This window comes from Myotis brandtii, unplaced genomic scaffold, assembly GCF_000412655.1.
Source record: "Myotis brandtii unplaced genomic scaffold, ASM41265v1 scaffold1954, whole genome shotgun sequence".
In the NCBI taxonomy this organism is placed as follows: Eukaryota; Metazoa; Chordata; class Mammalia; order Chiroptera; family Vespertilionidae; genus Myotis; species Myotis brandtii.
The window spans coordinates 416,998-430,007 of NW_005357285.1; the positions used below are offsets into that span (position 1 = coordinate 416,998).

At 40.4% G+C, this 13,010-nt stretch overlaps 1 protein-coding gene across 5 annotated transcripts in view; it reads right to left on the reverse strand.

Moving 5' to 3' along the window:
- Positions 1 to 13,010, reverse strand: part of USP12 (ubiquitin specific peptidase 12) — a 68,544-nt gene that overhangs the window by 8,732 nt on the left and 46,802 nt on the right. For all 5 annotated transcript variants that reach the window (XM_014538643.1, XM_014538645.1, XM_014538648.1 and 2 more), the window contains one exon: positions 810 to 1,007. In XM_014538643.1, the coding sequence (XP_014394129.1) occupies positions 810 to 1,007 (198 nt within the window). The remainder of the gene's footprint in view (positions 1 to 809; positions 1,008 to 13,010) is intronic.

Below are 13,010 nucleotides of genomic sequence, written 5' to 3' on the forward strand. Positions count from 1 at the left end.
CTGGGTGAGGGGCTGATGGCTGTTTGCTGGCTGTCCACAACCCCTTCAGTGTAGGGGTCCTCCCTGGGGTGCCTGCCAGCCTGGGTGAGCGGCTGATGGCTGTTTGCAGGCTGACCACAGCACCTTCAGTGTAGGGGTCCCCGCTGGGGTGCCTGGCCAGCCTGGCTGAGGGGCTGATGGCTGTTTGCAGGCTGGCCACAGACCCCAGCCACTCAAGCTCTCAGTGGAGGCTGGCTGGAAGCAGGTATCTGGGATTTATTTATCTTCTATAACTGAAACTTTGTTGCTTTGAGCGGAGGCCACAGCCGGCCAGGGCAGGAGGGAAGCTTGGCTTCCTCCATCGCCGGGGCAACCAAGCCTCCTGCTTGCTCCAGCTCCATAGCTGCCGGCCGCCATCTTGGTTGGGTTAATTTGCATATAGTCACTCTGATTGGCTGGTGGGCGTGGCTTGGGGGCGTAGCAGAGGTGCGGTCAATTTGCATGTTTCTCTTTTATTAGATTAGGTAAGAAAAAAATTCAAATCCAGAGAGGGAAGAGGGTGGAGGGGAATAAAGAGGGCAAAGGGAATCAAATTTATGGAGACAGAGGGAGACATGACTTTGGGTGGTGAGCACACAACAAAACATACAGATAATGTACTATAGATATTTATAAATATTTTCATTTATAAAAGTTTTAAGGAGGAAATGATAAAATGTATCTGGATGAGAACCTCTGAAAGGTCTACCCTGGAATCCCTCAAGAATACCCTGAATGCTCACTGTTCACCGACCCATCCTCCCACTGCCAGGCCCCACAACTGCAATTACCTTCCACAGTGAACCACAACGGCAACAAGGTCATACATTCTGTCAGGATTGGTTGCATCGCCTGAAGTGTTAAAGAGACGAAGTTCTAAAGGAAAAACTACCCGGTAAGAAAGTTTTGTGTATCGATGAAGTTGATCCATATATTTAAATCTCTTCAGGTGTAGAGCTAGAATCATGGGCAGCTTTTTAACTTTCATCCTATTAAAATAAACATGAAAACAAAATTTCATAAAAGATGGACACTATATCCTTAAAAGAATGATCAAATTTTATGATTCAATTAGCAAATGGTTAATGGTCAGTTTTAATAGCCCAGCACTGCCCACTTTGAATATTTCTAGCAATTATTTTTATATCGAGAAAGCAATATTCTGAACATCTTAAAACAACTCCAGCCCACCCTACCCATCATCACCAAACCACATAAATTGACTGGCTATGGTCTTTGTTAAGAAATCTATTTCTGAAATATGATAAGGCTAAATGCACATGCTATCTATGACGAGTGGAGGGAAAACCAGTTCTTTAAAGCCATCAATTCTTCTGGATGTGAGTGGAGACTGAAATCATTGGTTTAATCAATCTATATAATTAATAACAGATTGAGAGTTTCTGGTCAAGATGGCGGAGTAGGTAAATGCGGTAATCACATCCTCCCACAACCATGTCAAAATTACCACTAAACTATAGAACAGTGGTTCTCAACCCTTGGCTGCACATTAGAATCACCTAGGAATCTTTTTAAAATCCTGATTTCTGGGCAGAATTTCTGGAAGATGAGGCCCAGAAATCAGGATTTTAAAAAGATTCCCAGGTGATTCTAATGTGCAGCCAAGGTTGTTAACCACTGCTATAGAACAACTATCATTCAGAACCACCTGAAACTTGTTGGTTGAATGGAAGTCATACAACTAAGGATATAAAGCCGTGGTTGGCAAACCGCGGTTCTTGAGCCACATGCGGCTCTTTGGCCCCTTGAGTGTGGCTCTTCCACAAAATACCACGTGCGGGCGCGCACGTACAGTGCGATTGAAACTTCGTGGCTCATGCGCAGAAGTCGGTATTTTGTGGAAGAGCTGGTATTTTGTGGAAGAGCCAAACTCAAGGGGCCCAAAGAGCGCATGTTGCTCGCGAGCCGTGGTTTGCTGAGCCACAGTTTGCCGACCACTGATATAAAGAAGCTACATCAATACTGGTAAAAGGGGTGGAGACATAAAACGGGCTGGTCCTACACCCATGTATGGTGGATAAAAATCAGGAGGGATATCTCGACTACAGAGGTCCCCCCAGAAGAGTGAGAGATCCCCGCTCCCCAACAGGCCTCCTAGCCCAGGCTTCCAGTGCTAGGAAGCGAAGTCTCCATAACTTTGGCTGTAAAAACCAGCAGGGATTGTGGTTGAGTGAGACAGAGAGCTGCTGAAATCCCAGACAGTTCCTCTTAAAGGGACTGCTCACAGACTTACTCCATCTGAGTTCCAGCATTGGGGCAGCAGCTCAAAAGGCACCAGGGATATATGGGGAGGAATTGAATTGTTAGGCATCAAAGCAAGAGCTGGGGGATAGAGACAGCTTTCTCCCAGACAGAAATGCTGGCAAAGGCCATAGTTCCTTTTCTGTGCTGACAGATGGGCTCCACATCTGAGACTCCATCAACCTGGCTCATACTATTCACCCTGCTCTGGTGATTCCCTGAGACCCCACCCAACTTGCAGACCCACCCAAGACTTCCATTCTACTTCCATATGAATGGCCTGTCTTGGCTCATGCTTCTGACTTTTCTAAAACCTCTCAAATAAGCAGCATCTGGCCACCATGTAACTATACCTCTCGCTAAATGCCCCCAGGTCTGACACTAGCAGCAACCAGACTTGGTTCCCAATTTGGCCTCTCCTGGGCACCTCCAAGCCCAGCACAAGTAGCAGCCATCTGCAGATTGCTTTGTAGCTCATGCCGGGTGGCCCCAGGCAGAACAAAAGTGGTAGTTGACCTTGGTCTGCAGCTCCGGGAAGCCCCAGAGTTAGTGCACCCAGTGGACAACTTCAGACCACATCAAAGCAAAACCCAACAACCTTCACAAGTGACACACTGAAGATGAGAACTCAGTGGGCACCAGGGCCCGGCTGAAGTAAGTCTTGCTCCATGAGGTGGTCCCTACACAGTGGTCATAGGCAGTCCTTGTAGCTGATCAGCTTGGGGGTAAATCCCTCTCACTTAAGTGCCAAAAGCAATTAAGGCTCAACTAAAATAGGAAGCTGTACACAGAGCCCACATAGTGGTGGTGGTGGGGCACACCTGGAGTGCCCAGCTCAGGTAAACAGAGGCTGTGCCACTGGACCCTAAAGGATACCAACTACATTAGGCCACTCTACCAAGCACAGGAGACAGCAGCTCTACCTAATACATAGACACAAACACAGGGAGGCTGCCAAAATGAAGAGATAAAGAAATATGTCCCAAATGAAAGAACAGAACAAAAACCCAGAAAAAGAACTACACAAAAGAGAGGCAAGCAATCTACTAGATGCAGAATTTAAAGCACAGGTTATAAAAATGCTCAATGAAGTTAATGAGAACTTCAACAGCATAAAAAAGAACATGGAAACCATAAAAAAGAGCCAGTTAGAATGAAGGATACACTAACAGAAATGAAGAATAATTTAGAGGGAATCAACAGTAGTGTTGATGAAGCCGAGAATCAAATCAGTAATTTGGAAAATAAGGAAGGAAAAAACACCCAATCAGAACAGCAAAAATAATCCAAAAAATGAGGATAGTGTATAGAGCATCAAAAGTACCAACTTTTGCATCATGGGGGTGCCATGAGGGGAAAAGACAGAGCAAGGAATTGAAAACCTTTTTGAAAACATAAAGATAGACAGTCCCAAATAAAATGAACTCAAGAGGTCCACACCAAAACACATCATAATTAAAATGCCAAGGGTTAAAGACTAAGAGAGAATCTTAAAAGCAGCAAGAGAAAAGCAGTTAGTTACCTATAAGGGAGCTCCCATAAGACCATCAGTTGATTTCTCAACAGAAACTTTGCAGGCCAGATGGAGTTGATAAGAAATATTCAAAGTGACAAAAAGCAAGGAACTATAACCAAAATTAGTCTACCTAGCAAAGCTATCATTTAGAATCAAAGGATATATAAAGAGCTTCCCAAACAAAAAAAGCTAAAGGAGATTGTTACCACCAAACCAGTATTACATAAAATGTTATAGGGTCTTCTTTAAAAAGAAGGAAAAGATAAAAATATGAATAATAAAATGGCAATGAACACATATTTATCAACAATGGAATCTATAAATCAAAATAAATTAACAAACAGAACAGAAACAGACTCATAGATAAAAAGAACCATTTGACCACTGCCAAATGGGAGAGGATTGAGGGAATGGGTGAAAAAGGTGAAGGGATTAAGAAGTATAAATTGATAGTTACAGAATAGTCATGTAAATAGGAAATGTAAAGTATAGCATAGGTAATATAGTCAATAATATTCTAATAACTATGTATGGTACCAGATGGGCACAAGATTTATCAGGATGATCATTCATTAAATTACATGTCTAATCACTTGGTTGTACAACTGAAACTAATATAATATTGTATGTCAACTGTAATTGAAAAATAAAAAATGATTAAAAAAACAGTAACAGATTTTGAATAGGAGACAGTGAGAAAAGCATTAAAGATCATTCTATTAAAGGTGTTTGCGAGAAAGAAGAAATCACTCCATATTAAGAATAAGGCTACATGTATCCGAGAAAGAGACTAATCAAGAAATTTTAGAAATTGTTTTTAATTGTGAAACATAGGTTATCCTTCACATTCTAAATAATCTTTTTATTATGCCCTGGGTTACCTTTGAAATCCTACTTCACCTAACAACAGTCCACCCTTTCAAAGGCTCATCTCAAAAGTTACCCACTGGCACAAATAAGTGCTCTCTTCAATCTTTCACCAACACTTTACAGATTCACTTTATATACCAGTATGTACTAGAGGCCCAGTGCATGAATTCATAAACGGATGGAGTCCTTCGGCCTGGCCAGCGATTGGGGCCAATCGGGGCTGTCGGCTGGGGGGAGAGACTGCAAGGAGTTGGTTGTGGGAATGCACTAACCACCCGGCCAGCTGGCCGCAGGAGGTTGGCTATGGGAGTGCACTGACCACCAGGGGGCAGCTCCTGCGTTGAGTGTCTACCCCCTGGTGGTCAGTGTGCGTCATAGCGACCAGTCATTGGGTTGACTGGTAGTAATGGTCACTTAGGCTTTTATATATATAGATAGTTTATTACACTACAAAGTATTTAGATTATTCTTCTAGTGTCTGAACTGTTGGCAGGTTGAAACAATTTCTTTCATTTTATTTCTCCTCTATTTAGCAACATGTCCGGCACATGATAGATATTTGACAAACTTTGCAGAACTAAATTGTATATAAGTGCAGTGAAGCAAAACATCTCGTCCCAACGTCTTGGCTCACTTTTCATGATTAAAAATGAAATTTACTAAGCCATGATTTCTAATGAAATAAAAAAAATCACTTTTAAAAATTATACTAAATCTGCATTCTACATATCTTAAATGTGGTGGGCAGCTTATTATTCTGAAAATACTTACTATTCTACTAATCTAGCCTTTGAAAAACATTAGAAAAAACAAATGTAAACAGTTAATCATTCCTGGAAAGTAATCTACCACTATGAATTAAAAGCCTTTAGGGCATTTGTCTTAATAATCCCATTGCTAGGAATTAAATATATCACAAATAGAAGACTTCTGAGAAATATTCACTTCTGGAGTTATCATGAAAAACAGGGGGCGAGATTTAAAATGGCAGCAGAGTAAGTGGATGCTACACTGACACACTCCCAGGACCAAACTGGAATTACAGGTAAAATACAAAAATTCCATCCTGAATAACCAACTGAAGATTTGCTGGAGAGAACCCTGATAACCAAGGACGGAAAATGGAGAACTAGAGACTGAAGGAAGGGCAGAGGGGCCTAAGGGCTGGCCAGGATCCCACAGACAGCAGCTGAAGTTCTGGAGAGAGATCTCAGCTGTGGGAGGTTGCCATTGACAACTCTAAACCCCAAGCTAGGCCCCCCAACAGAGAGCACCAGACCTGAAAGAGGTGCCCACATAATACTGGGCTATGAAAAGCAGCAGGGTTGCTGTCTGCCAGGAAGAGGTGGCTGGAAATGAAGGTACCCCCTTAAAGGGCCAGCACACAGAATTTTGTGTGCAGCCACTCAACTTGGGCTCCAGAGGAGGGAGGGCAGAGTGGACTGAAGCTGTGTGAGCAGAAGCCAAAGTTGGGGGCTCTGGTGTTAGAGCTCAGAAGGCAGACATCCTGGTTCCCTATGCTAAATCATTCACTTACGCTGTAGAGGGTATCTTTCTCAGGCAGACTTTGCTATCCAGGTGGTTTTTGCCTGGGGGAAAGGCAGTTGCCCCACCCTAATGGAAAACCCCTTCCCTGACCCTGTGGAGTTTCTGAGGCCCATTAAGAGCCTGAGAATAACAACTAGCTTCCAGGCAGAAGCAACTGTCCTACCCTGTAGAAAACCTCTTGCCCAACCTATGTACAATTGCCTTAGGCTACTCAAGACAATTCAATCAGTCTGCAAGCAAAGGTGGTCTCTGGAGGTTTTGAGTCTTTGCCTGATCTAATAAGTCAGAAACAGCATTTGACACTGCACTAGAGATTGTAAGGCATAGCAGATCTACCTAATACATAGTCACAAACCCAAACAGGCAGCCAAAATGGAGAGACCAAAAGAAAAAACCCAAAACAAACAACCCCAAACAAAAGAACAAGAGAATTCTCCAGAAGAGCTAAATGAAATGGAGATAAGAAATTGATCAGACACAGAGTTCAGAATAATGATGGCAAAGATGCCCAACAGCATGAGAAAAGATATAGTAACTATGAAGAATGACATAGCACTAATAAAGAACATAGTTGAAGGAATACACAGATTAGGGAAAGATGATGATAAAAGTGAATTGGAAGACAGAGTAGAAAAAAATCACTCTATCAAAGAAGCAAAAACAATTAAAAAACAGAAGGACAGCATAAGGGAGTTGTGGGACAACATGAAACGTAACAACATTCACATAATAGGTGAACCAGGAGAAGAAAGTGAGCAAGAGATAGAACTTATTTGAAGAAATAGTGGCAGAAAACTTCCTGAAACTATTGAAGGAAAAAAATCACTTAAGTACAGGCGGCACAAAGAGTCCTAAGCAAGAGGAATTCAAACTGGCCCATGCCCAAACACATCATAATTAAAATGCCAAAAATTAAAGACGAAGACAAAAATCTCAAAAGGCAGCAACTGAAAAGCAATTTGTTACCTACAAAGGAGCTCCCATAAGGCTGTCAGCTGATTTCTCATCAGAAACTCTACAGGCCAGAGGCAATGGCATGAAATATTCAAGGTAATGAAAAGCAGGGATCTGAAACAAAAATTATTATATCCAGCAAGGCTATCATTCAAAATAGATGGTGAAATAAAGAGCTTCCCAGACCAAAAAAAGGCTAACGGAGTTTATCGCCACCAAAACAGCACTGCAGGAAATGCTAAAGGGACTGCTGTAATGATAAGAAGAAATAGAGAGAGAAATATAGGCATAAAGCATTAAAATGTCAATAAATAAGAACCTATTAATAATAACCTTAAATGTAAATGGATTAAATGCACCAATCAAAAGACATAAAGTAGCTGAATGTATGCAAAAACATGACCCAATTATATGTTGTCTACAAGAGATCCACCACAGAACAAAAGATTCACACAGAGTAAGAGTGAAGAGAAAAATTTTTTTCATGAAAATGGAAATGAAAAAAAAAGCTGGGCAGCAATAATCATATCTGACAAAATAGACTTCAAAATGAAGGCCTTCATAAGAGAAACAAAGGTCACTACATAATATAAAAGGGATCAATCCAACAAGAGTATATAACCCTGGCAAACATATATGCACCCAATATAAGAGCACCTAAACATATAATAAAATTTCTACAGGGCATTAAGGGATGGATCAACAATAATAACAGTCATTTTGGGGGAGTTTAATACTCTGCTGACTTCACTGATAGATCTTCCAGACAAAAAATTAACAAGGAAACAGTGACTCTAAATGACACTGGATGAGATGTAATTAATTGACATTTATAGAATATTTAACCACAAAGCTGCAAAATATACATTCTTTTCAAGTGCACTTGGGTCATTCACAAAGATAGAACATATGTTAGGATACAAAACAAGGCTCTAAAAGTTCAAGAAAACTGAAATCATATCAAGTATCTTCTCAGATAACAATGGAATGAAATTAGAAATCAAATACAGTAAAAACACTCAAAAACATGGAGGCTAAATAGCATATTATTAAACAATAAATGGGTTACCAATGAGATGAAGAAATCAAAAATATTCTGGAAACAAAAGAAAATGAACACACAACCACCCAAGTTGTATGGAACAAAGCAAAAGCAGTGCTGAGAGGGAAGTTCATAGCATTACAAGCCTACCTCAAAAAACAAGAAAAATTAATAGTAAACTACATAACCCGACAACTTAAAGAATTAGAAAGAGAACTACAAGAGAAGCTCAGAGTAAGTAGAAGGAAGGAAATAAAAAAGACTAGAGCAGAAATAAAGGACAAAGACAACTAAAAAGAATAATACAAAAATGAAACCAAGAGCTGGTTCTTTGAAAGGATAAATAAGATTGATGAACCATTAGCCAGACTCCTCAAGAAACAAAGAGAGAAGACCCAAATAAAATCAGAAACAAAAATGGAGAAATAACCACTGACATCACAGATATACAAAGGACTGTAAAAAAAATACTATGAACAACTTTATGCCAACATGCTAGATAATGTGGATGAAATGGACATATTCCTAGAAAAATACAATCTGGGACCCCTCACTCCTTACCGCCCACCTGCTGGCTGCTCCTTACTGCTCGGCTTGCTGCTCCGTGAGCCCAGCTTCTGGCTGAGTAGTGCTCCCCCTGCGGGATCGCACTGACCACCAGGGGGTAGTTCCTGAGTTGAGCGTCTGCCCCTGGTGGTCAGTGCACGTCACAGTGACTGGTCATCGGATGAAATAGAAACAGTAATCAAAAAAACTCCCAGTAATACCTTAAGCAATAAAACAAATTAATTAATAAAAACAAAACAAAACAAAAAACTCCAAGCAAACAAAAGCCCTGGTCCACATGGCTTCACAATGGAATTTTACCAAACATTCAAAGAAGAACTAACACCTATACTCCTCAAACTATTCCAAAAATTCCAAGTTCTTTTTATGAGGCCAGCATTATCCTAATTACAAAACCAGATAAAGACACCACAAAGAAAGAGAACTACAGGCCAATATCCCTGATGAACATAGACGCTAACATCCTCAACAAAATATTAGCAAATCGGATCCAGCAATATATTAGAAAGACCTTACACCATGACCAAGTGGGATTTATTCCAGGGATGCAAGGCTGGTACAATATTTACAAATCAATAAACGTGATGATACATCAAAACAAATTGAAAGACAAAAATCACATGATCATATCCATCAATGCAGAAAATCATTCCACAAAAATCCAATACCCATTTTTTTTAAAAATTTTCAGCAAAGTGGCAACAGTGGGATCATATCTCAACATGATAAAGACCATATGTGACAAACCTACAGCGAACATCATACTCAATGGAAAAAACTAAAACCTTTTCCGGAAGAACAGGAATAAGACAGAGATGTCCGCTTTCACCACTCTTTTTAAATCCTCACCAGAGGGTATTTTTCCATTGCTTTTTAAAGAGAGTGGAAGAGAGAGGGAAAGACAGAGAGAAATAGTGATGTGAGAGAAATACATCAATTATTTGCCTACTGCAGGAGCCCCAACCAGGGCCCGGGCCGGGGAGGAGCCTGCAACCGAGGTACGTACCCTTGACCGGAATTGAACCTGGGACCTTTCAGTCCACAGGCTGCAGCTCTATCCACTGAGCAAAACCATCTAGGGCCACTTTCACCAGTCGTATTCAACACTAAAGGCCCGATGCACGACATTTGTGCACTGGGGGCAGGGGATCCCTCAGCCAGGCCTGCGCCCTCTCACAGTCCAGGACCCCTCAGGGGATGTCCGCCGAAGGGTCCTTAGTGCTGCCGCGGAGGTGGGAGAGCTCCTGCCATCACCTCTGCACTCGCCAGCCGTGAGCCCAGCTTCTGGCTGAGCGGCACTCCCGCTGTGGGTTCGCACTGACCACCAGGGGGTAGTTCCTGAGTTGAGCGTCTGCCCCTGGTGGTCAGTGCACGTCACAGTGACTGGTCATTCTGCCATTCGGTCGACTTGAATATTAGTCTTTTATTATATAGGGTAGTACTGGAAGTTCTAGTCACAGCAATACAACAAGAAGAAAACATAAAAGGCATCCAAATTGGAAAGGAGGAAGTAAAACTTGTATTATTTGCAGATGACATGATACTGTACATAGAAACCCTAAAGACTTCACCAAAAAACTACTAGATTTAATATATGAATTTAGTAAGGTAGCAGGATACAAAATTAATACCCCAAAATTGATGGTATTTTTATACATCAATAATGAATTCTCAGAAAGAGAAACTAAATCCCATTTAAGATTGCAACAAAAAACATTAAGATACTTAGGAATAAACTTAACCAAGGAGGTAAAAGACTTGTACTTAGAAAACAGCAGGACATGAAAAAAGACATAGAGGAAGATATAAACAAGTGGGAGAATATACTGTGTTCATGGATTGGTAGAATTAACATTATTAAAATGTCCATACTACCCAAAGCAATCTACAGATTCAATATAAACCCTATAAAATACCAACAGCATATTTCATAGATCAAGAACAAAAACTCCAAAAATTTATATGTTACCAAAAAAGACCCCAAATAGCCACAGTTATGTTGAATAAGAAGAATAAAGTTGGAGGGATCACAATACCAGATAGCAAGTTAATGCTATAAAGCCATCATAATCAAAACAGCCTGGTACTGGTACAAAAACAAGCATATAGATGAATGGAACAGGACACAGACCCCAGAAATTGACCCAAGCCATTACGCTCAACTAATAAAACGTGATACATCACATAAACAAATTGAAAGACAAAAATCACATGATCATATCCATCAATGCAGAAAATCATTCCACAAAAATCCAATACCCATTTTTGGTAAAAATTTTCAGCAAAGTGGCAACAGTGGGATCATATCTCAACATGATAAAGACCATATGTGACAAACCTACAGCGAACATCATACTCAATGGAAAAAACTAAAACCTTTTCCGGAAGAACAGGAATAAGACAGAGATGTCCGCTTTCACCACTCTTTTTAAATCCTCACCAGAGGGTATTTTTCCATTGCTTTTCTAGTAACACTATGTTTACTGATACATCTCCTAGGGCAAAGGAAACTTACAAGAAAATAAATACATGCAACTATATCAAAATAAAAAGCTTCTGCACAGCAAAAGAAACCATCAACAAAATGAAAAGGGAGCCCACTATATGGGAGAACAAATTTGGCAATGATACATCTGATAAAGGATCAATATACAAAATATATAAGGAACTCATACAACTTAACAAAAGGAAGACAAACAATCCAATAAAAAAATGGGCAAAGAACCTAAATAAAAACTTCTCCAAAGTGGACATACAAATGGCCAAGAGACATCAGCTCTATCCACTGAGCAAAACCATCTAGGGCCACTTTCACCAGTCGTATTCAACACTAAAGGCCCGATGCACGACATTTGTGCACTGGGGGCAGGGGATCCCTCAGCCAGGCCTGCGCCCTCTCACAGTCCAGGACCCCTCAGGGGATGTCCGCCGAAGGGTCCTTAGTGCTGCTGCGGAGGTGGGAGAGCTCCTGCCATCACCTCTGCACTCGCCAGCCGTGAGCCCAGCTTCTGGCTGAGCGGCACTCCCCCTGTGGGTTCGCACTGACCACCAGGGGGTAGTTCCTGAGTTGAGCGTCTGCCCCTGGTGGTCAGTGCACGTCACAGTGACTGGTCATTCTGCCATTCGGTCGACTTGAATATTAGTCTTTTATTATATAGGGTAGTACTGGAAGTTCTAGTCACAGCAATACAACAAGAAGAAAACATAAAAGGCATCCAAATTGGAAAGGAGGAAGTAAAACTTGTATTATTTGCAGATGACATGATACTGTACATAGAAACCCTAAAGACTTCACCAAAAAACTACTAGATTTAATATATGAATTTAGTAAGGTAGCAGGATACAAAATTAATACCCCAAAATTGATGGTATTTTTATACATCAATAATGAATTCTCAGAAAGAGAAACTAAATCCCATTTAAGATTGCAACAAAAAACATTAAGATACTTAGGAATAAACTTAACCAAGGAGGTAAAAGACTTGTACTTAGAAAACAGCAGGACATGAAAAAAGACATAGAGGAAGATATAAACAAGTGGGAGAATATACTGTGTTCATGGATTGGTAGAATTAACATTATTAAAATGTCCATACTACCCAAAGCAATCTACAGATTCAATATAAACCCTATAAAATACCAACAGCATATTTCATAGATCAAGAACAAAAACTCCAAAAATTTATATGTTACCAAAAAAGACCCCAAATAGCCACAGTTATGTTGAATAAGAAGAATAAAGTTGGAGGGATCACAATACCAGATAGCAAGTTAATGCTATAAAGCCATCATAATCAAAACAGCCTGGTACTGGTACAAAAACAAGCATATAGATGAATGGAACAGGACACAGACCCCAGAAATTGACCCAAGCCATTACGCTCAACTAATATTTGACAAAGAAGGCAAGAACATACAATGGATCAAGACAGTGTCTTCAATAAATGGTGCTGGGAAAATTGGACAGGTACATGCAAAAAATGAAACTAGACCACCAACTTACACCATACACAAGAATAAACTCAAAATGGATAAAAGACTTAAATGTAAGTCATGAAACCATAAAAATCCTAGAAGAAACCATAAGCAGCAAAATCTCAGATATTTCTAGTAACACTATGTTTACTGATACATCTCCTAGGGCAAAGGAAACTAACAAGAAAATAAATACATGCAACTATATCAAAATAAAAAGCTTCTGCACAGCAAAAGAAACCATCAACAAAATGAAAA